General features: G+C 39.5%; 1 protein-coding gene across 7 annotated transcripts in view; it reads left to right on the top strand.

The window, feature by feature from the left end:
• Nucleotides 1-19,476, top strand: part of Ap2b1 (adaptor related protein complex 2 subunit beta 1) — a 128,852-nt gene extending 109,376 nt beyond the window's left edge. For all 7 annotated transcript variants that reach the window (XM_078042430.1, XM_013357042.4, XM_013357040.4 and 4 more), the window contains 4 exons: nucleotides 7,143-7,227; nucleotides 8,401-8,487; nucleotides 14,488-14,642; nucleotides 19,379-19,476. In XM_078042430.1, coding sequence (XP_077898556.1) covers nucleotides 7,143-7,227; nucleotides 8,401-8,487; nucleotides 14,488-14,642; nucleotides 19,379-19,453 — 402 coding nt within the window. In that variant the 3' untranslated portion in view covers nucleotides 19,454-19,476. The remainder of the gene's footprint in view (nucleotides 1-7,142; nucleotides 7,228-8,400; nucleotides 8,488-14,487; nucleotides 14,643-19,378) is intronic.
• Nucleotides 19,477-25,042: the final 5,566 nt, after the last annotated feature.

The raw sequence follows: 25,042 nt of genomic DNA, 5'->3' as shown, positions 1-25,042 counted from the left end.
CATCTGGAGGCTTATTCAAGGCTTTCCTTTCTGGTTCTGAAGGCTTTAAATATGGAAACTTGAAATGCTAATGTGTATGTGGTTGCCCCATAGGGACTGTCATCCGAGGGACACAGAACCACTGCTTCCATCAGAAGAGGAACCTGTCAGTTTTTTCCTATAGAGGGTTTCACTGTCCATATACTCTTAATAGCAAACAACGCCCTAATATGTCCTGAGAACAGATCTGGCTTTTAGTTGAAATGAACAGCAGATTGATACTATTTGAGGGCTGCTCAGCTATCATGCAATCTACCTGATCTAATGGGTGAAGTAAGAAAAAAACAGAATTCTTGTTTGAATTTTAGCATTGGAATCGAATCAAAGATGCTATTCAGGTTAAACTTATTTAGCATCAGAAGGAAAATAAATTGACATTTTCTTTGGAGGGTTTCATGACTATTTCTGCTATATTTTTAAACTGTACTTAGATATAGTCTCTACGTCTATTAGACTCCAGTAGCTAGTAGAAAGGGCCACTTCTTGAATCTCAGCTGAAATATATCCCATAGTTGGACTCAGTGCCATTAAAAACCTGTCACTCAGAACCATTCCCCTAGAATCTGTTGACTAGGCTGTGTGGTGCTTAAAAAAACACATCTGAATCATCATTCCTCAGAGAACTGGGGATGGTTGGCGTCACTGCCTGGTCCTAACTTGGGCCAGCCTGCAAATAATCTTTCCAGAAGCTAAATGGAGAGGAGGAATAAAAGAAAAAAATATTCTTCAGAGACTTGGAAAGGTCACAAGTGACGTCATGGAAGAGTAGATGATAGGATCTCAAGAAGAGCCATGTTTTGCTGGACTAGATTTTTCTTGTGTTGGTGCCTCCTTTGGTTACCTGCAGTGAGAGGTGTGCTTAGAGGTCTTATTTGCCAAAGTTGAGACTGAGTTAGTCTCATACCTTGTTCTAATACTTTGAGTATATGAAACAAGGTTAGAATGTTAATTTAGCCTGCTCATCTCCAGCTGTGCCCCCGTGAAAAGGCTGCAGCTCCTGCAGCAGGCTTCCTCTACTATGGAAAGAAACTAATTGCTGGGTACAGGCTAAAGCTGACAGGCTGTTCTTTACTCAGCAGCAACTGAAAGTAACTTTTAAAAAACATTATTATTATTAAGCATTTATAGCCACTTTTTTTTTCATCTCAAAATGCCTTCTAATCATTTCTATTTGCTCTTCCTATTAATGTCTCTGAGAAGCAAGTTAACATTGTTATGGTTACATGTTGCACGTGACATACTAGAGATACAGAGGATTAGGTGATCATCTTTTTGGTATCTATGGTCTGCTTTGGGTATCCTCAAAGTGGAAGATGAGGTGTGCATTTCTGTTCTTTGGCTCTTTGAACCTGTTTCTTTACTTCTTTTAATTTGGTTTGTGAGTATTGTGACTTTTATGCTTTTTAGCAGCTTACAGTAACAGATGTGTTTTACATGTTGTGCATACACACACAAAGACAAAACTAAAACAGGAAATATTACTTACTGCTCAAGAAAGGCACAATATTTTCTGTTCTGTATATTTCTTTATGCCAATTTTAATCCATTCAGTTTTAAGAACCATTGGTTGGTCATGCCCCACCATGTTAGGGACACTTGAAGCTAAAGAGTACACAAAGGCACATTTTTATGGAGCATTAGTTTTACTCAGAGGTAAAGTGAGAAACACATTTTGAAACCATACATAGAGGGCTGGGATTTTGGCTCAGTGGTAGAGCACTTGCCTAGCATGTGTGAGGCACTGGATTTGATCCTTAGCACCACATAAAAGTAAATAAATAAAATAATGATATTGTGTCCATCTACCGCTAAAAAAAAATTGAAAAAAAACAAACATGGATGCATGATAGAATTTACTTCATGGAACTTCAAAAAAACCTTTGTTTTTATGATGGGTTATTTTGTGCTAAGCATCTAAAATCCTGTCTCTCTCTCTCTCTCTCTCTCTCTCTCTCTCTCTCTCTCTCTCTCTCACTCTCACACACACACACACACACACACACACACACACACACACACACACACTCTCTCACTTCCTTCCAGTGTGTCCATACTTTGCTCTTCTGTTAAGGGAAGGGAAGCACACTAAAAAAAAAAAAAATGAAACCTTTTTGGAACCTTTAAACTATGTTCACATGTTGTCCAAAAAGCCAAAGGAGATAAAAAACTTGTATGATCATATTCAATATTTACTCTCTGACAATCACTATTCTAGAAACCAAGAATCCTGTGGTAAACAAAAGTCCCTTCCTTTTTTAGAATTTGTGCTTGGTTGGAAGTGGTGTATGTTGCATCGAGACAACCGTAAACAAACAAACAAAAAAGTATGTTGGAAGGTAGTGAGGACAATGGAGGGGGCCGAGAATTGAGGTATGAACTCCTAGGGTTGGAGGTTGAATGATGCAATTTTATAAATACATTGATCATGGAAGACCATTAATGCAAAGACCTAAAGGAGGCAGGGAGAAAGCCATGTAGATTTCTGGGGAAAGAACGTTCTAGATAGAAAAAAGAGCAAATGCAAAAAGTAGGAGCATGCCTGGTGTGTGCAAGGAAGAGCAGCAGACTGCTGTGACTGAGTGGAGCTAATGAGGGAGGGTCGCAAACATGACATCAGAGGTAATGGCCAGATTATAGGCAGTTGTTTACTGTGATTTTATTTTGAGTGAGATGGGAAGTCACTGGAGATTTGAACCAAGGAGTATTTATGAGCTGACCTACATTTTAAGTTCACAGTGAGTGCTGTGTGGAGAACAGCCTGGGGAAGCCAGGGTTTGTGAAGTAGGAGTTGCAGGGGATGGGTAGAGACAAATGCAGAGGTAGGGAGACATTGAAAAGCTTTGTAGTATTCTATTTACTGAGTTTGGAAAAGATTGCAGGAGGTTCTACTTGGGGTTGGAGAGGAGAAATCAAGAGTTTGGTTTTGGACATATCCCTTTTGGGATCTCTCTAAGTTATCAAAGTGAATATATTAAGTAGGCAGTTGGATGTATATGCAATCATTGATTTCCCATAAGCAAACTAGGAATTATGTTAAAGCTCACAGAGTAGTTCTCCAGAGTGTCTGGATTATATCTTCCTATTCTGAACCCGTTGGGATAGTGAATTGTAGAATAAGAAAACAGCTCCATTAATTTCTTTTCCACTCTTTTCTCTCTGCCCCCTCCCTCCCCTTTCCTCATCCCTTCCTCTCTATCTTGCTCACTCTCTCACCCTCCCTCTCTTCCTCTTTAAAGCTGATTCAGTTCTATTAAAGAGTAGTTGACATCAGGATTGGAACTGAACTGGCTTCGTACTGTATTTTTCTGTTGGTCTTTTTTGCCTAAACACCCAAATAATGATTGGCATATCCTTGGAGAATCTAGCATTCTTTGGTTTATGATCCACTACCAATGTTCTTCTTCCTTAATGTGCAGATATTATTGTAGCTCAGTGATTCAAAACCAAAAGAATCTCCACATTATCCCATATCTCTGCCTCACTGAAAATCCATGTGTGTGCCTAATGAGCAGTGTTACTGGTGAGATTATGTTGTGCATACCAACAAGGCAGAGGAAGACTTGAGAGACCAGAGTTTCATTCCATTTGCTGACTGACTTTCCCTTAATTTCATGCAGCAAATGTTTCTTGCACTAGGCAGCATGTTAGTGAAAATGAGAACCAGCTCTTGCACTCACAAGAGTTCTTTGTAATATGAGTGAGCCTGATGAAAATAATTACTTTATGCCATAATAGAAGTATATATGCTGTGGGGAAGCTTTTAGAGCTTTCTGAGAAATTTCAAAACTGAACTGATTCTTAAGGTTAAATCGATATTCTTCAGACAGTTGAACCTTAAGGAGAATAATATATTAAAAACAGAACAACATGTAAAAGGGCACAGAGCTGTGAGTTTCAGTATTAGGGGAACAAGAAGTAATTTTGATATTGTTGAAGTCAAGGCATAGACTGGAGAAGCAGGCAGGGGTCAGATTCAGAAGTGTTCCTATATTCTTGGAATGAACAGCATCCTAGGCAAGGGTAAAAGTTTGAAAACTGCAGAATACAGATTTGGAAAGTTAAAGTAAAAGAGTTGAAATGCTTCCACAATGAGAGACCTATGCAGGAGATCCTAAAAGATGATATTTTATCAAGACACGGTAGCAAAAAAAATCATTAAGCTAACAATTCTCCAGTAAGCTTTAAAAAAAATTTTCTAGCTGGGCATGGTGGCACATGTCTGTGATCCCAATGGTTCAAGAGGCTGAGGAGAAGGACCAAGAGTTCAAAGCCAGCCTCAGCAAAAGTGAGGCATACTAAGCAACTCAGTAAGATCCTGTCTCTAAACAAAATACAAAATAGGTCTGGGATGTGGCTCAGTCATCAAGTACCCCTGAGTTCAATCCTGAGTACCCAAAAAAAAAAAAAAATCTTTTTCTAATCTTTTTCTAACATAATGGTTGTACTAAGATTTCAGGTAAGTTTAATATGGTTATCCTTAATTATGAAAAATTCTCAGTAAAACAGGAGATGGTGAAAAGCATAAGTTTTTCTTTATCAAATACTTGTTATAGTACTGGGAGGCAGGCATGTTCTGTATGCTGTGCAAATATTACCTAATTATTCTCATTACAACTCCATGAATTCTATACCATTGTGATCTCCCTTTTATAGACAGAAAACTATATTAGTACTACTTGCCCAGGGTGAGACAGCTAGCAGGTGTCAGAGTCAGAATTTGAAATCAGCTGTTTTGACTCCCAAGACTATGCTCTGAACATCTTTGTGTGCTGCCTCTCATAGGGTGTCCCCACTTCTCCAAGAATTACTCTAGAGCAGAAGTCCTGGAGTAGTCTTCAGAGTGTGTTGAAACTCCTGCAATTGCATGTCAAAGTGTTGCTTGTGCATTTTTCAGCAAGAGTGTTCCTGGCTTTCATCCATTTGTCAGAAGAGTCCCAAAGGGCCAGGCACAATAATCCCAGCTTCTCAGGAGGGTGAGACAGGAGGATTGCAAGTTAGAGGCCAGCTTGGGCAATTCAGAAAAACCCATCTTAAAATATAAAAAGGTTTGGAGATGTAGTTCAGTAGTAAAACACCACTGGTTCAATCCCTGTTACCAGGGAGGGGAAAAAAAATTAGTAAACATTGCAATGGATGGCACATTGTGAGATATTACTGCTTTATATTCAAAATGATAGTCACATTTCTCATGAGACCTAAATGTGATCCACATTAATTTCCCTTCTAGATGTCCTTTGCAGAGCCTAACACTATTTCAGGATCTTCTTGGTGCCCTTATTTGAAAGAAGAGTTCTCTTTCTAATTCTGCTGAGTACCAGATGAATTAGAAAATACCTTGGTGTCCCAGAAGCCCACAACTGGCATCAGTCTTTGAAAGCAGTGCTCTGGTGCATCTTAAAGTCTGAAGTCCCTCTTAACATTTTTTACTCTGCTTAAATCTACTAGGTTTGATCTTTTTGAGAATTCTATAAACTTAGCATTGTATGTGATGTAGTTTAGAAACTCCTAAGGTTGGTAAATGAAAGGTTAAAAGCAAAAATTACAAGGGAAGTAATTTGAGGGATTCTTGTGGGAGAGAGATGAGAAAGATTGTCAAGGAGTTATAACCAGACAGTTATGGAGGAGGAAGCAAAAGTACAGTTTAAGTCAGGATTGATAAAGAATGTAAAAGGATTGCAAGTACTTCAGAAAGAAGATATTTTGGATCTTATTGCAAAATTTTGATGAAGAGACACATGGTTGAAGTTTAAGTATTTGTCCTAAAAGCGGGGAGGGACAATAGTGGTACCAGACAAGCACTTCTTTCCCTTTTTTTTTTAAAAAAAAAAAAAAAAAAAAAAAGCAAAATGACAGATAAATAGACATGGCTACTGATCACAGGATTTGCCCAGAGAAATTCTTTCCTACACTGCAAAGACCATTGGTAGGAAAGTCACTATGACAGAAACCAGTGGGAGGTGATACTTTGGAGCGGTTCTCCTCTCTCTCCTTACCGTATATGGGTCTTGTGCTGCAGTGGAATCTGCCTGTTTCTGAATGTGTACACCCATCAGTCTTGCCCCTAATAGATGTGCCTAACTGTAGCTTTTCTAAAAACAGCATGCTCTGAATTGAGCAGACCCTGGTAAAATCACAGCCCATAAGATTGTATTGTGAGTGGAAAGCTCACTTCTTTGCTTACAAAAAGGCTGAAAACTTCTTAAAATCATCAGGTTTACCAATGTTTGATCCAACAAGCATTTTCCAACAAAAGGACTTAGGAAACAAGAAATAACTTTAAAACACATATCTAAACAAAGATGAGGCAATATGGTGCTAGTTGCTGTAGAGAAAAAAAAAGATCAAGGTTTAGAGTCAGACAAATATAAGTCTGAATTCTGATTTTTCTGTATACTAGCTGTATGATCCTAGATGTAACTTGGTCTTTCTGAACCTGGATATCCTCATCTGTAAAATGAGAGGTGAATGATACTTATTTTGTTAGGCTTCAAAAGGGATAGTTAGAAAAAGGATTAGATATTAATATCATTAGTAAGTAAACTTAGTAGGTGCTAACAGCTATTATTAACAATCATAGAAAAAATTAACTGAAGAAAAAAATTTTTAGTGGTACTGGGGATTGAACCAGGGGCACTCTACCATTGACCTACATCTCAGCACACCCCATCCTGCTTTTTTTTTTTTTTTTTTTTTGAGGAAGGGTCTTACTAAGTTGCCCAGGCCTCTAACTTGGAATCCTCCTGTCTCAGCCTCCCAAGTCACTTATTAAAGGAATGTGCCACTGCACCCAGCAAAAGAAATAATTATGGAAACAACAACCAAAAAAATAGCTAAATAGATTATTATTCTAGGTATAGAAGTTGTGCCGTGAAGATGGCCCTTGTGGAGAAAAGTAGAGTTGCAGGTGGTCAGAGTTCTAGGACAGTGGTGTAATAAAGGATGTGTTTTGCAGTGTATAGGTTAGTGTGTCATGATTTGAGGACACCTTCACTGACCAAAAGAGGAATGAAGTAAGCAGATAGATTTCTAGACACACAACTTTTTTTCCCCTCCTACCTGGCCCCCTCTGATGTCCTCATTTTCCCTTGTTGGTTTCCTGGCAGGTGGCTGTTAAAAACAATATTGATGTCTTCTACTTCAGCTGCCTCATCCCACTCAATGTGCTTTTTGTAGAAGATGGCAAAATGGGTAAGTACATCCTCCTGTCCTTCTGCTAAATATACCTTTGCCCTTCTTCTGAATGTCAAGAGAACATAGCCTGGGAAATACATGTTATTTTGTGGTTAAAAAAAAAAAGTGGGGTAAGGGTATCCTAAAACCCTAATAATTGTTTCTTATTTATTTGCCTGAGTCACTTTGTTATTGTGTTTCCATTGGTCTCTAAATAACAGCACATAGTATCTGAATGTTCCAATCAGAGAAGTACACCAAGATTCAGTGTAAGAGGTTTGGAGGAAAGGTAGACTTGGACTTGATCTTAACTGTATCATTTATTAGCTGTGTGACCATGGACTAGCTGATTAGCTTTTTCTGTTTTAGTTTTCATGTTTGCAAAATGAAAATTGTTTCTATAATGACTTAATGAGTTAATATGTATAAATGTTACACTTTGTACTAAGTTCATACCTCTTCAAGATAATAAATCAGTAATTTGTAATAAATCATTAGTTCTCACTATGTGGCTGTTAACATTTCTGTCTTCCCTTGTTTAAGAAACCACTACCTGATAAAAACTAGCCTTTCAGCCAGGTGCAATGGCACACACTTAATCTCAGCAACTTGGGAGGATGAGGCAGGAGAATCACAAGTTTGAGGTCAGCCATGGCAATTTAGACCCTGTCTCAAAATAAAAAGGGCTGGGGGTGTAGCTCATTGGTAGAGCACTTATGCATGAGGTCCTGGGTTGGATCCCCTATACCACCATTCCCCGCACCCCCCCCCAAAAAAAAAAAAAGCAAACTAGCCTATATTAGTAGCTATTAAGTTATATTGGTGCTTAATTGATTGCATCTTTACAGTGGCTCTTTGGGGATTGTTGGGACAGATGTAATTATAAATGAAGAAATTCAGGCCCAGAAAGGTCACAGGACTTACCCAAAGTCACCCAAACAGGAAAACAAGGGAACCAAAACTGACTTCTAAATGAAAAACACTTTCCTAGTGTATCTTCATGCTTTTGAATGAGGGGTTGATTGATCTGGAGTTTATAATACCAGTGCAATAGATAAAAATTGGCTCCAGTTCCAGCCTGCTGCTGGCTGTATTGCAAGAGCTAGTATTCCAAAGGGGAAATGTGCAAGGCACCAGAAATGAGAATACTGACAATACATCTACCCTTTTTCCCCCTGCTTCCCAATACAGAACGCCAGGTCTTTCTTGCAACATGGAAGGATATTCCCAATGAAAATGAACTTCAGTTTCAGATTAAGGAATGCCATTTAAATGCTGGTGAGTAATAGTTAAGTTTCATTTTCATCTTAGTAAGCCAATTAGATATTTTAAGGTTTTATTTTTGCTTTATATTCCTCTTTCTTTCCACATCTAACATGTTTCCAGTGGGTAAGTGTTAGACACATTACTTTGCAAAGCTCTCTTTACAAACTTGGGATGTGTCGATATAAGGCACTAGATTACAAGTTAATAGATTTGGGAAACAGACTAGAAAGAATCCATCTACACAGTTCTTCAGTAGCTGAAGACAAGTGATTCTTAAACATCTGATTAACCGGGTTAATCAGATGACTTAAGTAATCATATTATTTAAACATTAAGGTGTCCTTGGAGGATATGCACTTTCCAAATAATTAAAAGGACCATTTCATCTTTTCTGCCAATACCTTTTGATATTGAAGGAAATGTAGCTATCTTTCTGAGAATCCTGTGTTTAGAATCTCTTTAATTTATAATTAAAGAATGCATTGTGGTTGATTAAAGCCTGGATGGTAACCTTTTTCTTTACTGCCTTGTATCAGCTTTTATATGATGATTTTTATCCTCTTTCATTCACCATTAAAAATCCCCAGACTCTTTGGTAGTTAATTTTATTACTATAATAGAACATAAAAAGAGGTAACCTAAGAGGAGAAACAATAGCAGTTGTCATTCCCTAGGGTTTTGTTTCACTGAAGTGGAAGAAGCTCTTCACTGTTTAGAGTCCAGCATTTTGTGCCTGCCTCCTCCCTTCTTCTCCCCCTTAGACACCCGCTTCATCTGTCTCAGTATAAAGATTTTATGAATTCAAATGAAAATGAGCCTTGGTGCTTGGTCAGTATCTCCTTCTTTCCTCATTTCCCCATCATTTCCTCTTCCACACTTTAATATTTCTCATAAGGTGGTTTCAGCACACTTCTATCTTCTCTTGAAGATGGAGCAGGATATTGGGGGAAAGAGGCAATATGGCAATTCAGAAAGTTGTTCCAGCGGGGCTGGGGATATAGCTCAGTTGGTAGAGTGCTTGCCTTGCCCAGCACTGCCAAAAGAAAAAAAAAAAAGAAAAAAGAAAGTTGTTCCAACTTTTTGTTTTTAATTTTAGTTTTTTGGATCTCTGTGTTGTTTTCATCTTCTGTGTTTAGATAGATCTTTTCATATAGAGCTTTAAAATCTGAAAGTGATCAGCTTCTTCCTCTGATGCCTCTTTTGAATGTGATGTGGATGTAGGCCTTCTTTGAGAGATTCAGGAGACAAGCCCTACTTGAGCCCTCAGATATAAAAGACAGACAGACTGACATTTTTTGAATGTATAAACTTCATGCAGAAGTTTGCTTTTGATAAGGATTACCTTATACCTCCTCAACGCTTAGAGAGGTGTTGAGTGTTGACTCTTATGATTTCTATCAAAATAACTAGTTAGTTGATTCTCTTCATCTTGTGCCATGTCATAAGTAGGTGACTGTCATCTGTCCCTCTCACTGATACTGACTGGTTAGTTACCATGAAACTCATCAGGTGAGCACAGGAGGTTGGACAACTTTACATGGAACAAGCTATTCTTCAAGAAACCCCTGTGTGCTGAATGCACAGGAGCTAGTGGTAAAAACCAAAGTGGATCTCTTCAGAGAAGCAGCCTTTACACTCACTTGGAATAGACGGGACCTGGATTAACCATCACCCTTGTGGCAGTTGATCTAGTAGCAGCATTTCAGATAGCATGTTCCTGAGATCACTTGTTCCTCAATAAAAAAGGGTGTAGCCTCCGTGGTCAATTAAAGTTGAAAAATACAGCATATGAAATGCCTCTCTTAGAAGTTGCCATTGTAGGGGCTGAGGTTGTGGCTCAGCAGTAGAGTGCTTGCCTAGCATGTGCAAGACACTGGGTTCGATCCTCAGCACCGCAAATAAAATAAAGGTATTGTGTCTAACTACAACTAAAATAATATTTAAAAACAAAAAAGTTGCCATTGCACATTTACACACTAAAAGCTCAGAGAATGCTCTATTAAAGAAACTGTTTAACTCAGTGTTAGCTGAATTTATTTGATCATAGAATTTAAAATCATGAAGTTCTTTTTACTGACTCATGGAATATCATTGTTTCTTGAACATGATCTGGGAAATTCTGGTCTATGTAGCCAAGAAAAGCCTAAGTAATTGGAAGTTAGGTTTGGTTTTAGAGGTCCAGTGCTTTTTATAAAGAAAAAATGGAAGTTGGAGTGAATGAGAGCTTTAGTTTGCCCTGCCAAAATAATAGAAAAAAAAAATATTATAACCCTGCTTCAAGGTGAGAGTTTTGAAGCTGTATTTCACTTGCCAAAGAGGAAATGCCTGGCCTTTTTCCAGGTAAGGCCATATCCTCTGATGTAGACCTCAAAGCAAATTCAGTTTGACCAGTTTTGTCATGGCCCCACTCCAATCCCTCTCTGCCTTTGGTGCTCCAAATACCATTGAATTGGTTTTCTAGTGACACTGCTCTGTTGCAGTGGAGCACATGAAACATACAGAAAACCAGCCAATTCATTTTTTCTAGGAGCCCAAGGCCATCATTTCACACACTAAATCACTGCTAATCTTGTAAGACCACTTCCTGTAACTAATCCTTTCTAACTTTTCCTTTGACTCCACCCCAAGGGTCTGGAGTGTCCTGGCCTTTACATTTCTTTCCACTCTATTAAGAGGAGTGTTTGCAGGTTTAATGCCTTCTGATTCAACACCCTGGGTCTAGCTAAGAGCTAAAAATAACATCTTTTCCAGCTGCTGTGCCCTAATCACAATAGCACCAACACTTAAAATAGCTTTTCTGTGCTAGCGTAGACATTTGACAGATGGAACGAGCACTCTGAGGGTTATAAGAAGTCACAAGCTTAAAGGACTTACCAACCTAGCATTGAGCTTTTACTTTTGCTTTTTCCCATCCTTCTAAAGAAGAAAGAGACCCTCTTCCCAAGTCTTAATAATAATCAGACCTTAATAGAAAGGGATATGCAATAAGGATACTTATGGTGCCATTAGTTATTGTAAATAACATTTTTAGATCAGAAAGGCAATAATGGACAGGACTCCTTGCTTCCTAGCACTAATCAATTCTCCAGGAGTCGAGATCTTTCTGAATCTCTTTTGCATCTTAACCATTGGACCTACTCTTGGAGTTAGTACATATATTTGGGAACACTACCGTTAAGTGCATAAGAAGTAGTTGCATCACTAGCCATATCAAAAAATGAATCTGTGTGGAAAACAATACTATAAATCGTTTTTGTTTTGGGGGGAAGTAGAGTACCAGGGATTGAACTCAGGGACAATTGACCACTGAGCCATATCCCCAGCCCTATTTTATATTTTATTTAGAGACAGGGTCTCACTGAGTTGCTTAGCGTTTTGCTATTGCTGAGGCTGTCTTTGAATTCTCCATTCTCCTGACTCAGCCTCCTGAGCCTTTGGGATCACAGGCATGCGCCACTATGACTAAAAATCTTTTTTTTTTTTTAATTAAGTGTATAGCATATTCTTAAAAGCTCAGAGACTGCCCTTTGCTAGCTCCTGCACTGTGTGATAATGTATTTTATTGTAAATTTTAAAAATTAAAAGTCTATACACCTCAAAAAAAAAAAAAAGCTCAGAGACATGGTATATCTGTTTTCACTAGTTAGACATTGTAGTGAGATAAGATATTTCTTTAGACATGGGCATCAAGTGGTAATGAGTTATATTTCTGTGTTTGTCATGGCTCTCTCCATCCCTTGGAACATTTCAAAAATGGGAACTTTCCCAGTCAACTCTTAACTCTAGTTTGTTTGCTCAAATGATAGAGTGTTTTTTCCAGCAGTCTTAGTGGTTTTGAACTCGATAATGAATGCCTTAGCTGTTGCCTAAATGCAAACTCCCTGATTCCCACTCTCTGCTTTGGGAACCTTCTTTATCTTTATTGCTGCCAGAAGAAGTGTGACTTAGTTTAAGAAAAACGATTATAGGTGGCACACACTTATAATCCCAACTACTTGAGAGACTGAGTTAGCCTTAATGATACCCTGTCTCAGAATAAAAATTTCAAAGGGGCTAGGGATGTAGCTCAGTGATAGAGAACTTGCCTACATGCAGAAGACCCTGGGTTCAGTCCCCAGCACTATGATGGAAAGAGAGAAGGGAAGAAGGAAAAACAAAAAAGCTGATTCACACATACTTATGTTAGAAATCCTCCTTTCATTCAGTCCTCTGATAGAAGTAGCAATACAACAACCATTCATTCAGTATGAACACAGCTAAGTTCCTGGCCTGTCATCTCTTGCATAGGTGGTAAGATCATAAGAAGTCTAGTAATCTGGGCATTGCTATACACATTGTCTAGAATAAACATGCCTATGCAGAACTTATAACAGAAATTCCTACTATGTATGTATTTTGTTGTTCTGGGAAATGGACAAACATCTTGAAAGGTTAGGAATAATAGTTTTTTTCAACTTAACACAAGCCTCTATGTGTTCAAGACAATCCTGTCAAAAGATATTAGCCAAACTCCAACTGGTGATGTTGCTTAGCAACCCAGTCTAAGCTGCAAGAACCCCTCACTGTGGGAATGAGGATGACATCCAGAACTGCCTGACCCCCCACAAGGTGATTGCAAAGCATACTGAAGCTCTCTTCTCTACCAATATTATATATAAGTACTCTGAGATACACTTTTTGGCTCCTCAGAGCTATTTCATAAGTTATAACTGTTCTACTTGGTGTTATTAAAAACCTTGGAAATAAAAGAGGAAAAGTTAAGTAGTAAATGAATGTGTTGAAAATACTTAATGAATGGGGCTTTAGTTCATCCTTCCCCACACTATTGCTGGTTTGATTGTAGTAAAAAGATATCAGGGTGAGTCGTACCTTCAAATTTGCCTATATTTGTGGAGATGGTTTTTAATGTCTATGGCATTATGTAAATATTGGCATTTTCAACACCCAAGTCAGAGGCATATTCATAGATATGGATGACAGTTACCTTATCGTGTCCCAGGTACTATGGTAAGCCACAGTGAAAAACTCCAGGATCCCTGTCCTGAGGGATTACCCTTCAGGAGGGTATAAGACTATTTATCTTGGCTACCTTTTCCTAGAAAGCACACAAGAATAGGACAGAATTTTATGTGGGAGAATTTGGATCCTGACAGAGGCATGAGTAATTTAAATTCTCATCAGAAATGAACATAATAAACAGTTAAAGAAGGTAGTGTTTATCATCTCTATTCTGGAAGTTTCTCTTTCTCTGATGTCACAGCATCTCACAAAGAAAGGGGATCTTTAATTCTGGAATAGCCAGAGTTGATAACTAAGAAGGATTGTATCCAGGCCTGGCCGCAGTCACCTTTGCATAGCTTCAGTCTTCTGCAGAGCCTTGTATTGAGATGGTTATTTCATGGTTTATTTAGAGACATGGTGTTCTTTAAAGTTTTAAGAAATCATTTGCTTGTTTAAAAAAAAAAAAGTCTTAAATATCCCAGTTAATAAATTTGACTTGAGGGACTTCTGCAACTCTGCCCTTTTCTGATCCTGTTATTGAGACCCAAGTGGCTCACAGTAAAGTAATAGTGACTTGGGAAGGAAGTATTATAGATTTGATTATCAGTCTTTATATCCTCGTTGATCTGAGCGTTCTAGGAATTATTACATTTCCCGTCTCTGACCTTGTGCATTTCAGAGCATTTTCATTCATATAGCCACTGTGTTTGATATTCTAAACCCTTAGGCTCACCTATTTTATAATTTCCACAGGTAACTCTTGAACCCATTGTTTAGGTGCACCCTATTCAGCTTTCCATTTGGGAATCTAATAGGAGGTACTTTAAGGGCATGTTTCTCACCTTTTGCTGTGTGTGGAAAAAGGGCTTCCTGAAATATGTACCTGCACATTTGTTAGGAACTTGTACTTGTCAGGAACTTGAGCACATGTTGCTCATAAGGATGTCAGAAGAGAGCATAAATTTGTTTGAGATTTTAACTTAAGGTGTTGGGGTTTGAATCTATTTCTAGACACTGTTTCCAGCAAGTTGCAAAACAACAATGTTTATACTATTGCCAAGAGGAATGTGGAAGGGCAGGACATGCTATACCAATCCCTGAAGCTCACTAATGGCATTTGGATTTTGGCTGAGCTACGCATCCAGCCAGGAAACCCCAATTATACGGTAAGACCCTTCTCAGAATGGATGAGATGGATTAGAGGAGGGAAGTAAGAACCCTTCCATTTTTGCTTGGCACAAGATCCAGAGGAGATGCTTCAGATCAGAGGTATCCCCCATAATCAGTCAATAAAGAACTCCCTGATTGTCTTGGAAGACCTCCTCATTGTGGTGCCTGCCCCACGTAACAGGCATGGTGGCTCTGGCAATAGGGAGTGTGGCACAACCATTCTTGCGAGCTGCTCAGAAAACTTGGCAACTTGATCCAAATATAAGTTAATACTTAACTACCATAACTGTGCATGTGGTACTATAACAAGCCACTATGAAGATGGTTTCCTCGCTGATTTTAAGAGGATCTTTCCTGCTTTGGAAGTCTATGACCTAAGGATATCAGAGTCATATACACATGTGCCTTTGTGTGTCTTGAAATGCATATTGTGAAAAGTAAGGCAAAATGGAACATACATTGACAAGCATGTAAGGGGATTCAGTTTGAAAAACCTCCTTCAGTACTACACTGAACTAAAGTAAAAATTCTGACAATATAAGGCAGAAGCTGTTTCTTTGTTAACCAGCAAAGATTGATACCATAAGCAATAGGCATTTGTTTATTGTTGTAAAATGTGATCTTCCAACAAGATGCTGCTAGTCATATGCATTCTGAAAAAATAAAACAAACTCTTGAGTTTGTCGGGGTTGGGGGGTGTCTTATTCTTGTGTTATCCTTGAGTTTTCTAATAGGCAGTTTTGAAGGATGGGACAGGCAAGTGACAATATTGAATAAGTAACTTTCAATATTGAAAGTCAATAAATCCAGGAAGCCTTTTAACTGTTTGACTAAGAAACGTCATGACCCCATTTCTTAGTTTTGACAGCTAAGTCTGTTTTTATTAGCTTACATCAAGGGAATAGCCCTGCCAGCTCTGAAGACTCTTGTTGCTTTCCCCACCAGCTCCCTTCCTTGAAGTAAACAGGAATGGCTTGTATATATGTGAGTTGCTGATGCTGAGTCCCTCAAGTTAGGGACTCAAGCATCTGAGAGCAAGAAAACTTCAAGCTTCCCTTGTACGGTGTTACTCCTCCCTCCCACCACTAATCCCTTGGGTTTGTTTTTGGGGTTTTGGTTTGGTTTGGTTTGGTTTTGAAGAGAGACCTCTCTAATCATTTACCTTGAATTCCCCAAGAGAAAAACCCCTCTGTGCTATTACTAGAAGGACAGGTTTTCACTATAAAATCAAAATCTTGTAAAATAATTTCTTTACTTCCTAGAAATTTGGCTCTAATTGTGTGTTGTGTGCATGTATGTGTTTCTTTTTGCTTCCCATTCATGATTTTATTGTATACAATCTTTCATCTCATCTAGGTTAAAGGAGTATAATTATTCTTTGTAAGTAGATGAGTAGTGTTCAGAGATCAGGTGTTTATTGATGCTTCCTATTCCATATTCTTTATTTTGAGAAGGACCTGGTAGTATCACTATCCTAAACATAAGTTTGTTGAATTTTTTAAAATTTTTTTATTTTTAAGTAATTAAAGACTCAAAATTTTTAAATGGAACACATAGTTCCCAGTGTTCTCCACTGACAATGTAAGAACACCCATACTTCATTAGAAAATAGGCATTGGTACAATACGATTAATTATATTCCTTATTCAGATTTCATCAGTTTTTATATAAAATTTTAAAAGGCTGGATATAATTTGGACTCAATCCCCAAACCTCCCCCCCCCCAACACATACTCACATACACATAAACTCAACCGTTAGCTCCCTCTGCCATTTTGTGAAGATCTTTATTGAAATGGAATAAACTGTTCTAAACCAAGAGAGTGCCAGAATAAACTATCCCAGAAGAAGTTGAAGGAAGAAAAAAACAAGGCCTAGGAATAAATTCAGCATAAAACAATACAAATGAAAGAAAGAGTACCTCAAGATCTTGTCCTAATGTTCTCTCTTTTTAGCCACACCCACCTTCCATCCTTCCCTGTCTTTTAAAATATTTATTTGGCTTCCTTTATTCTTTGTGTTACTCATCCATCTGGTAACCAGGTACCCTCTGCCCACAGGACCTTCTGAACCTTTCATCATATCACGTGACATAGATCTAATCTATTCCTGAATGAGGCTGTAGATTCATTATCACCCAGACCCATTCCTTTTCCTCCATCACCCTAAGCACCCATTATACTGTTGATCTGTTCTTAGCTTGGTATTAAGAAGGAACAAAATCTGATTAAGGGGCTGGGGTCATGGCTCAGTGGTAGAGTGCTCACCTAGCATGAGTGAGGTGCTGGGTTCGATCCTCGACACCACATTAAAAATAAGTAAAGATATTGTGTCCATCTACAACGAAAAAAAAAATTTTTTTAAAATGTGGTTAAGCCAATACTAGTGCCTGAAGGACTAATGGTCCCTTAGTTTCCTAAGGGGTTGATAAAGCATCTTCCTCTAATCCAGTCCTTACTGTATTTCACTAAAAAGGTGTGTTTATCCATATCAATATTTCTTTATGGTCAAATAACATTCAATTATACAGAGAAATAAAATGGATATAATATTAAAAAACAACAGCAACAACAAAAAAAAGTTTTTAAGTATAAGTCAGTCTTACCTGGAAAGATAACTTGACCCAGGTGAAGAAGCATGTGTTCTTAAACAGGACAGGTAACCCTCCTCCTTTGGTATGTCTAGGGGGCAACATTCCTGAGTGGTTGATATTAATGATGTGTCACATAAGCAGGTCAGCAGGTCAGAAGTTAGGTCCCAGGAAAGGCCTGTTTTCCTTAGGCTGGAATGGAGGCAGGGTTTGGGGTGAGGAGAACAGAATATTTGAAATCCAGAGAAAATAGAAAAATTCTTCGTTTTCCTCTGAAGAATAGCTGTAATGCTCAGGGTCTATCTAGGCCTGGTCAATCCACTATTCATGGTGTTCAGCACTTTGGGCTTTTGTTGAGAACAGCAGTATTTCCTTACTAGTCATGAACAACAAAAAAAGGAACCTCTAAGCAACAGAACCTAAAGTATTGTTACAAAGGTGTGAAAAAATATAGGACAGTATTTTGGGAAAAAGGAACTACCCCTCTTTAGTCTGAGTTAAATCCCTTAAGCTGTTCTTGTTCTTTTTAGCTTCCTCTCCTCCTCTTCCACCTCCTCCTCTGAACCCACATATTCTCCACTAGAAGTTTCCACAACATTGGCAATGGAAAGACTGAAGAGGAGGAGGTAGAAGAATTGCCTCTGTAGGGAATTTAAAAATTGGTGAAATGCCTAAAGCTATAACTTGGGTGGGAGGCTATTTTCCATGTGTACTTGAATTCTTATGTTGGATGGTTGTTTTTGGTTTATATTTATCAGAGTTATCTTTCTGACTGATATTAAACAGCAACCTTGGAGACTGAACGTTAAAGCTTTAAAATATTCTGATTTTTTTTCCTTTTTTTGATTGCTTTTATTTTTTATTTTTCTTTGTTTTTAGGATATTAGTTTTTCAGAAAATTTAGCATTGACCAGTATCTTTTTGATTCTTTTCCAAAGATATTTTCACTATTGATCTATATTTAATTGTTCAGAGTCTCTTAAATAAGAGAATAAAGAGGGAAAATAATCTTAAAAAATACAGACTTTTGTTGCTCTGTCATAACTTAAAAAGAGCAATGATGTCAATAGTCCAGGGGAAAAATTTTTTTCTTATTCTAAAATATATTTTGCTTGCTTATAAGTTATTGACAATAATAATTTGCCTAATCTGATACAATTAAGGAGTTCAAACCTGGGTTTAAATTTTGTTCTTTTTGAACCACAAAGTGAAATCCTCAGTGTTTAACTTGGTATTCATTAAACTAAGAGAAGAGACAGTGGTGGAGGAGTAGAAGTGGTATCAGAAATATCTAAATTGCCTATCTAAAGAGGCAGAAAATGAAAGATGAAGCATTTGGCACGAATTGCTTTCCAGTTACACTAAGTCACTTGATAGTTCTTGTCTTCCCTTCTTAAGGGTGTATACTCTCGGGCTAGGGGTGTAGCTCAATGGTAGAACACTTGCCTACCATGTGGGAAGCTCTGGGTTCAATCCCCGAGACCCAGAAAGAACAATAAAAAAGAATGTATGCTCTCCCCAGTGTAATTTAGAAAGGACTTGTATCTTAGACTTAACCAAACTTTTGCTTTTATTTGACTTGATTGTACAATTCCTCCTTGTCTGAGGAATTGAGGCAGACAGCTGAAATAACCATAAACAAAAGGGTTGGGTTTTTTTAATATTTATTTGTTTTAGGTGGACACAGTATCTTTATTTTATTTTTATATGGTGCTGAGGATCGAACCCAGTGCCTCATGCATGCTAGGCGAGCACTCTACCACTGAGCCCACAGCCCCAGCCCCACCAAAAGGGTTTTTGCCTTTCCTTTTTTGTTGGTGCAGTAATCCCTGTAACTCTTGGTAAAGCATTAGAATGGCTGTTTCCCTTGCTGTCAGAGGCTTTGATGTTTTTATCGTGGATTATTTCCTAACCTCATAGACCAACATAGGAGGGAGATAAAAAGACGGCACAGTTTGATATTGGTCAAAGTGAAATTCTAGGATCCCCAGCACCTAGTAACATGATCTTTTTGTTTGGCTACTCCAGTGATAGAAGGTTCTCTCGCATTGTATCAGAAATTTTCTTGAACTGAATGCTTGGATACCTTTAGAGTAATGCCAACCTCCATACTAATAGTCCTTCTTCTTTTCTTCTTAACAGCTGTCCCTGAAGTGTAGAGCTCCTGAAGTCTCTCAATACATCTATCAGGTCTACGACAGCATTTTGAAAAACTAATAAACTGGTCCAGTACCCTCCAACTTCCCTGTGATTGGTGCAAGCCAAGAATTCTTAACTGGAAGAAATTGTATAGAATCCGAACTCAAACACACTGAGGCCACCCACCAAGGTAGTGACTAGTCTAACCTGTGCTAACATTAGAGCACAACTTGTTGGATAGTTTTAGCTTCCTGTGAACATTTGTAACCACTGCTTCAGTCACTTCCCACCTCTTGCCACCTGCTGCTGCTATCTGTCTTTACTTGTGGGCTTCTCCGTGCTGTGCCAACAGCTGGCTTTTCTACACCCTCTTTTGAGTGTAGTTTGATATTTTGTAATCCAGAGCTCATTTCAAAAGCAGAAAAAGACAACAAACATTAAAGCAAGGAAAAGTGTCACTGAAACATAAACTGCACTTTATTGTTTTATATTTTTGTACATATGTGAAGTTGAGGTAGTCATAGAAAGTGTTAAAACAAGTGGCCATCATTCACAGCAGTCCTAGAGGAAGAGAAGCAGTTACAGCCCACTCTTTTAGAGGGTCCCTCATCTGTGGCAACCTTGTCCCTGGTCTTTTGGATTTTTGCTCTCTTGGTTTTTGTCTCCATTCTCCTTCCTCAGGCAAGCCTTTGTGCTCCCCGCTGCCGTCACCCACCATATTATCATGTATCGATGGCCTTGCAGTTGGGAATGGTCAGTGATGTTTCAGGGTACAGGAAACATGGAGCCCATCAGCACCAAAGCTGAAAGAAATTAGACTACATTCCTTTCCACTGAACTAACCCATTAATAAGACTAAATAAGGAATTTGAGTAGAGGTAAGAGAACAAGAACCAAAATGGCCTCTCCCAGCCCTGTTCCCTGTATTCCTCAGGTCCAGTTGACATCTAAAATCAGTTTTCAAGTTGAAACAGACTTTAATGACTTTATCCAACTCTGTTTTCTTACAAAGGAGAAAGATAAAAAGCAAAAGGGGGGGCTGGGTGGTGGCTCAGTGGTAGATAGAGCGCGTACCAAACCAGTACCTAATCAAACTGGGTTTGATTCTCAGTCCCTCATATAATTAAATAAAGGTTCATTGACAACTAAAAAATATTTTTAAAAAATCAAAAAGGGTATTATGGCCAAGGCCTGTCCAGCTGTCCAGTAGTGGAGCTGAGGTTGGGTCCCCGAAATTTTCCATCAGTGTTGTGCTCACTGCGGGACTGTCTCACTACTGCTCATTTCCTCAATGCCTTCTCCTGTCTTTCTCTGCCTGCTCTGTGGCGCTTCACATGTTCAGTACTGATTAGCATCAGGTCACAGCAGAGTATCTTTTCAGTTGCTTGAAGGTACATCTGGATGACAGAATGAAGGTATAGCTGATATTTCCCCTGTCCTCCTAGAGCCTTAATTCCCAAGGTCAGCAGGGTGGGTGTAGAGATGAAATGAGTTTAGAGATGTTGCAGATTCTCTTTATCCCTTCAGCTCTCTGATCTGCTCTTTACTTGTATTATTCAGATTCCAAAACAAATTAAGATCATCCCAGAAGTTCAAGCAGTTCTTGTCATCTCAAAAGACTGGAGAAGGGCTGGGGAATGTAGCTCAGTGGTAGGGTGTTTGCAATCCCCAGCACCACAGGAACAAAAAAAAGGAGGGATCTTGGAGATGTGAACACAGTGGGGACAACTGGTCAAAGAATGCTTCATGCCCAAAACACCACACTGCTTAGCAGTGTTCACACTGTGTGACCTTTGGACACTTGTGGCTTAGTCTGGCACCTGGTATTCAGGAGCCAACACGTTCTGCTCAGAGTCTCCTAAGTCAGAGGCACCCCAGGGTCCACAGTCCTCATATTGGACTCATACCTAACCCATTGGACTTGGAGAATTGTGGAAAACGAGCAGAAACCAGACCCATCGGGTCCAAAATGATCTTGCTTCGTACCATTTGCAAACCTTAGGAGGGAGTGGGTCCTCCAAAGCAGTTTCTTAAACCGTAAGATTCTTCAAGAAAAGAATTAGTGGGTGGGAGAAAGGAAATTTGTCCCTCACTCACTACATTTCAGGCACATGAGGAGTAGGAAATAGCACAGGATGTGTGTGGGAGGTAGGTAGGTTGGTGATATGAGGGGTAGGAAAACAAATTGATAAAGTTCCCTTGTTGGGACTCATTCATGGAGTCATGGGATACGAGTAGTGAAGAAGGTTCACACTACAAACACTGTTCTCATCTCAAAGCAAACCATGGTTCCAGAAGAAAAGTGTGTCAGGGCAGACAGAACACAGTTTTATGCCAGGATATGTCACTCAACCCCTAAAACTGAGACTTCTTGGCCTCCCCACCAATAACAGGAACAGCTGCTATTCCTAGCCAATCTGACTGAGCCAATCCACAATGTGTTTGTTCCTCCTCCTGTCACACCCTGAGCAGTCAGGGAGGGACTCCACTTCACATAAAAAAGTCTCTTCCCTAGAGATACCACCTGTTGCCTCCACTACATCTTCCCTTCCAGCCTCTTTGGGCCAGATTGGAGGAACCTATTGGAGGTTGCCCAGCACCCCCTTCCTTTCCTCTGTAATGGCAGTTGGCATCATAACAAAGGGCAAGGGAAGCAAACACACACCCAGAACTCTTGCTGGTCAGAGATACCCTGAGTGTCTGTCCTCATCCAAGCCTGTTCCCTGTGCCCGTGTTGTGAAGCCTGGGATGGAGAGAGATGGGGGGAGGGGAAGTGTTGCCCTAAGAATGCTTTATCATTCTTTTGTTCTTATTGGGATCTGTTCTTGGGGAGGGTGGGGTTGGGCGAAGCTTGACTTTGTGTCTTCGTCAATAAACTCTCATTTACACAAAAGTTTGTGGTATGTGCTTTGTTCCCAGAAGGAAACTCTAGGACAAAACACAGCTGGTCAGATAGAGACAGAACATTAACCATTCTTTAAAAAATTTTTTTTTAATTTTTATTTTATTTGAGGAAGAATCACATACCTCAGCGGAGGCTCCTGTTGACCAAGCCCCAAAACACTGCCACCACAAGCATCTCCACAGGCAGGGAGTGTTCCGGAGAGCCCTTATGTCTTCCCTGGCAGGTGTTGCCAGGGACACTAGGCTTTCTTCTGATGTGTGAGTAGGTAGCCCACCAACAGGGCCTAAGGGTAGGAGAAGCACAGCTGAGCTTCTCAGTTTCCCAGGACACTTCACTTAGCTCTCAATTTGCAAAAGCCTCTCAGTCTTGGAGTCAGAGCTGCATATTCCCAAGCAAATAGAAGTACTGCTGCTTCTAGCAAGTTTCCCAAGGAGTTCAGGTCTAAGTACCTGCATTTGTGTTGTTGGGGACACAGCCCAGGTGCTGTCAAGATGAGGGTCTCAGACTGGGGAAGTAACTCAGTAGTAGAGCACTTGCCTGGCATGTTTAAGGCCCTGGGTTTAGTCCCCAGCACATATAAACTTGCCCTCCCTGGGTTTTGTGGAGCTGACACACACTGAAATGTCCCACAACCTTCAGTTGGGGGGGAACGGTTGGAGTGAGGGGTTCTGGTTAAGTTCCTGCATTCCCCACTGCTAGTCCAGTTGGGAGACTTAAGTGATACTCGGAGCCATGGCTACTTTTATTACTTGGATGTCCTGGCACTAGCCAGGAACTCTTAGTTGTTGGGCTGTGGTTAGGCCAAATTGTAATATGAATAATAAATACGTGGGGAGGAGTGGGGTCAGGTTGGTCTTGAGGTTCAGGGTCAAAGATAGAGGGGGGCCTTACTGAAATTACCCCTTGGGGTCATTAGTTTAGAGTGATGTCCTTTAGGCAAAGAAATTCTCCAGGGAGAGACTCAGCCTTTGGGTACACATCATCTGGAAATGGGGAAAAAAAAAAGAAAAAGATGGTTCTGTTGAATGAGTCTAGGGCAGAAACTAGGGAAAAACGAAAGAAAAAAAAAAACCCCTCCCAGTGTTTCTAATATATTGTCAGAGTTAAGAATCACTGCCAGAATTATCAAGAATACAAGTAACAATCTTGGCAAGGATGTCAGGGGAAAGGTATACTCATACATTGCTGGTGGGACTGCAAATTGGTGGCAACCACTCTAGAAAGCAATATGAAGATTCCTCAGAAAACTTGAAATGGAACCACCACTTAACCCAATTATCCCACTCCTTGGTCCATATACCCAGAGAACTTAAAATCAGCATACTACTGGTCTTAGAAACAATATACCTGAGATCTCAATATTTCCCAGTTACCATTCTAGGGGCAGAAGACAGTGTAAATTGTAGGTAAAATCTGGGGTCTCTGTGCCCAGAAATACTGGTTTTCAAATCAGATGTGACAAGAGCTGAGGAAAGGCAAAACCTATTAGAGAACTTTTGGGGGAATGAAAGAGGAACTGGAGTGGAGCAGGGAAGGCACAGACAAGGGTCAGAGGCCCTGGCTCTGCCACGTCAATGTTTATAGCAGCTCAGTTTACATAATAGCTAAGCTATGGAACCAACCAAGGTGCTCTTCAACAGATGAATGAATAAAGAAGCTGGTATATATACAAAATGGAATATTACTCAGCCATAAAGAAGAATGAAATTATGGTGTTTGCCAGTAAATGAATGGAACTGAACACTATCATGCTAAGTGAAATAAGTCAAAACCAAAAAACCAAGGGCTAAATGTTCTCTCTGATATGTGGCTGCTAACACAATAAGGGGTGGGGATGGATTAGACAAAGAGGAATGAAGGTAAGGGAGGGGGGATGGGCACAAGAAAAACAGTAGAATGAATTGGACATAACTTTCCTATGTTCATTTATGAATACATGACCAGTGTAACTCCACATCATGGACAAACAAAAGAATAGGAAGTTATACTCCATGTATGTATAATATGTCAAAATATATTCTACTATCATCTATAACTGAAAATAACAAAAATTGTAAAAAGGGATGGGGTTTTTAGCCCAGTGGTAGAGCGCTTGCTTAGCACACATGAGGCACTGGGTTCGATCCTTGGCACCACATAAAAATAGATATTGTGTCCATCTACAACTAAAAAATATTTTTTTGAGAGAGAGAGAGAGAGAATTTTTTAATATTTATTTTTTAGTTTTTGGTGGACACAACATCTTTGTTGATATGTGGTGCTGAAGATCGAACCCTGGCCGCACGTATGCCAGACGAGCGCGCTACCGCCTGAGCCACATTCCTAGCCCTAAAAAATATTTTTATAAAAAAATTTTTAAGTCACTGCTAGAGAGACAGACCTGTTCATCTACTTCCTCTTCTATGGTAAAGTTTGTGTTCTTGTGGCAGGGAGAAATGGTAAAGTACTTCCACGCACATGGTACCTGCTTATTCCCTTGTCTGTCTCATCACCCCCATTTTTCAGGTGAGACATGGCAGAGCCAGGGCTTCTGACCCCTGTCTGTGCCTTCCCTGATCGTTCCAGTTCCTCCTTCATTCCCCCAAAGGTTGTCTAATAGGTTCTGCCTTTCCTCAGCTCTTGTCACATCTGATTAGAAGACCAGTATGTTCTGGGCACAGAGACCCCAGATTTTACCTACAATTACACTGTCTTCTGCCCCTAGAATGGTAACTGGGGAATACGGAGATCTCAGGTATGTTGTTTCTGAGGCCAGAAAACGG

This window comes from Ictidomys tridecemlineatus, chromosome 3 (genome assembly GCF_052094955.1).
Source record: "Ictidomys tridecemlineatus isolate mIctTri1 chromosome 3, mIctTri1.hap1, whole genome shotgun sequence".
In the NCBI taxonomy this organism is placed as follows: Eukaryota; Metazoa; Chordata; class Mammalia; order Rodentia; family Sciuridae; genus Ictidomys; species Ictidomys tridecemlineatus.
Note: the sequence above shows the minus strand (reverse complement) of the source record. Positions and strands in the feature narration are given on the sequence as shown.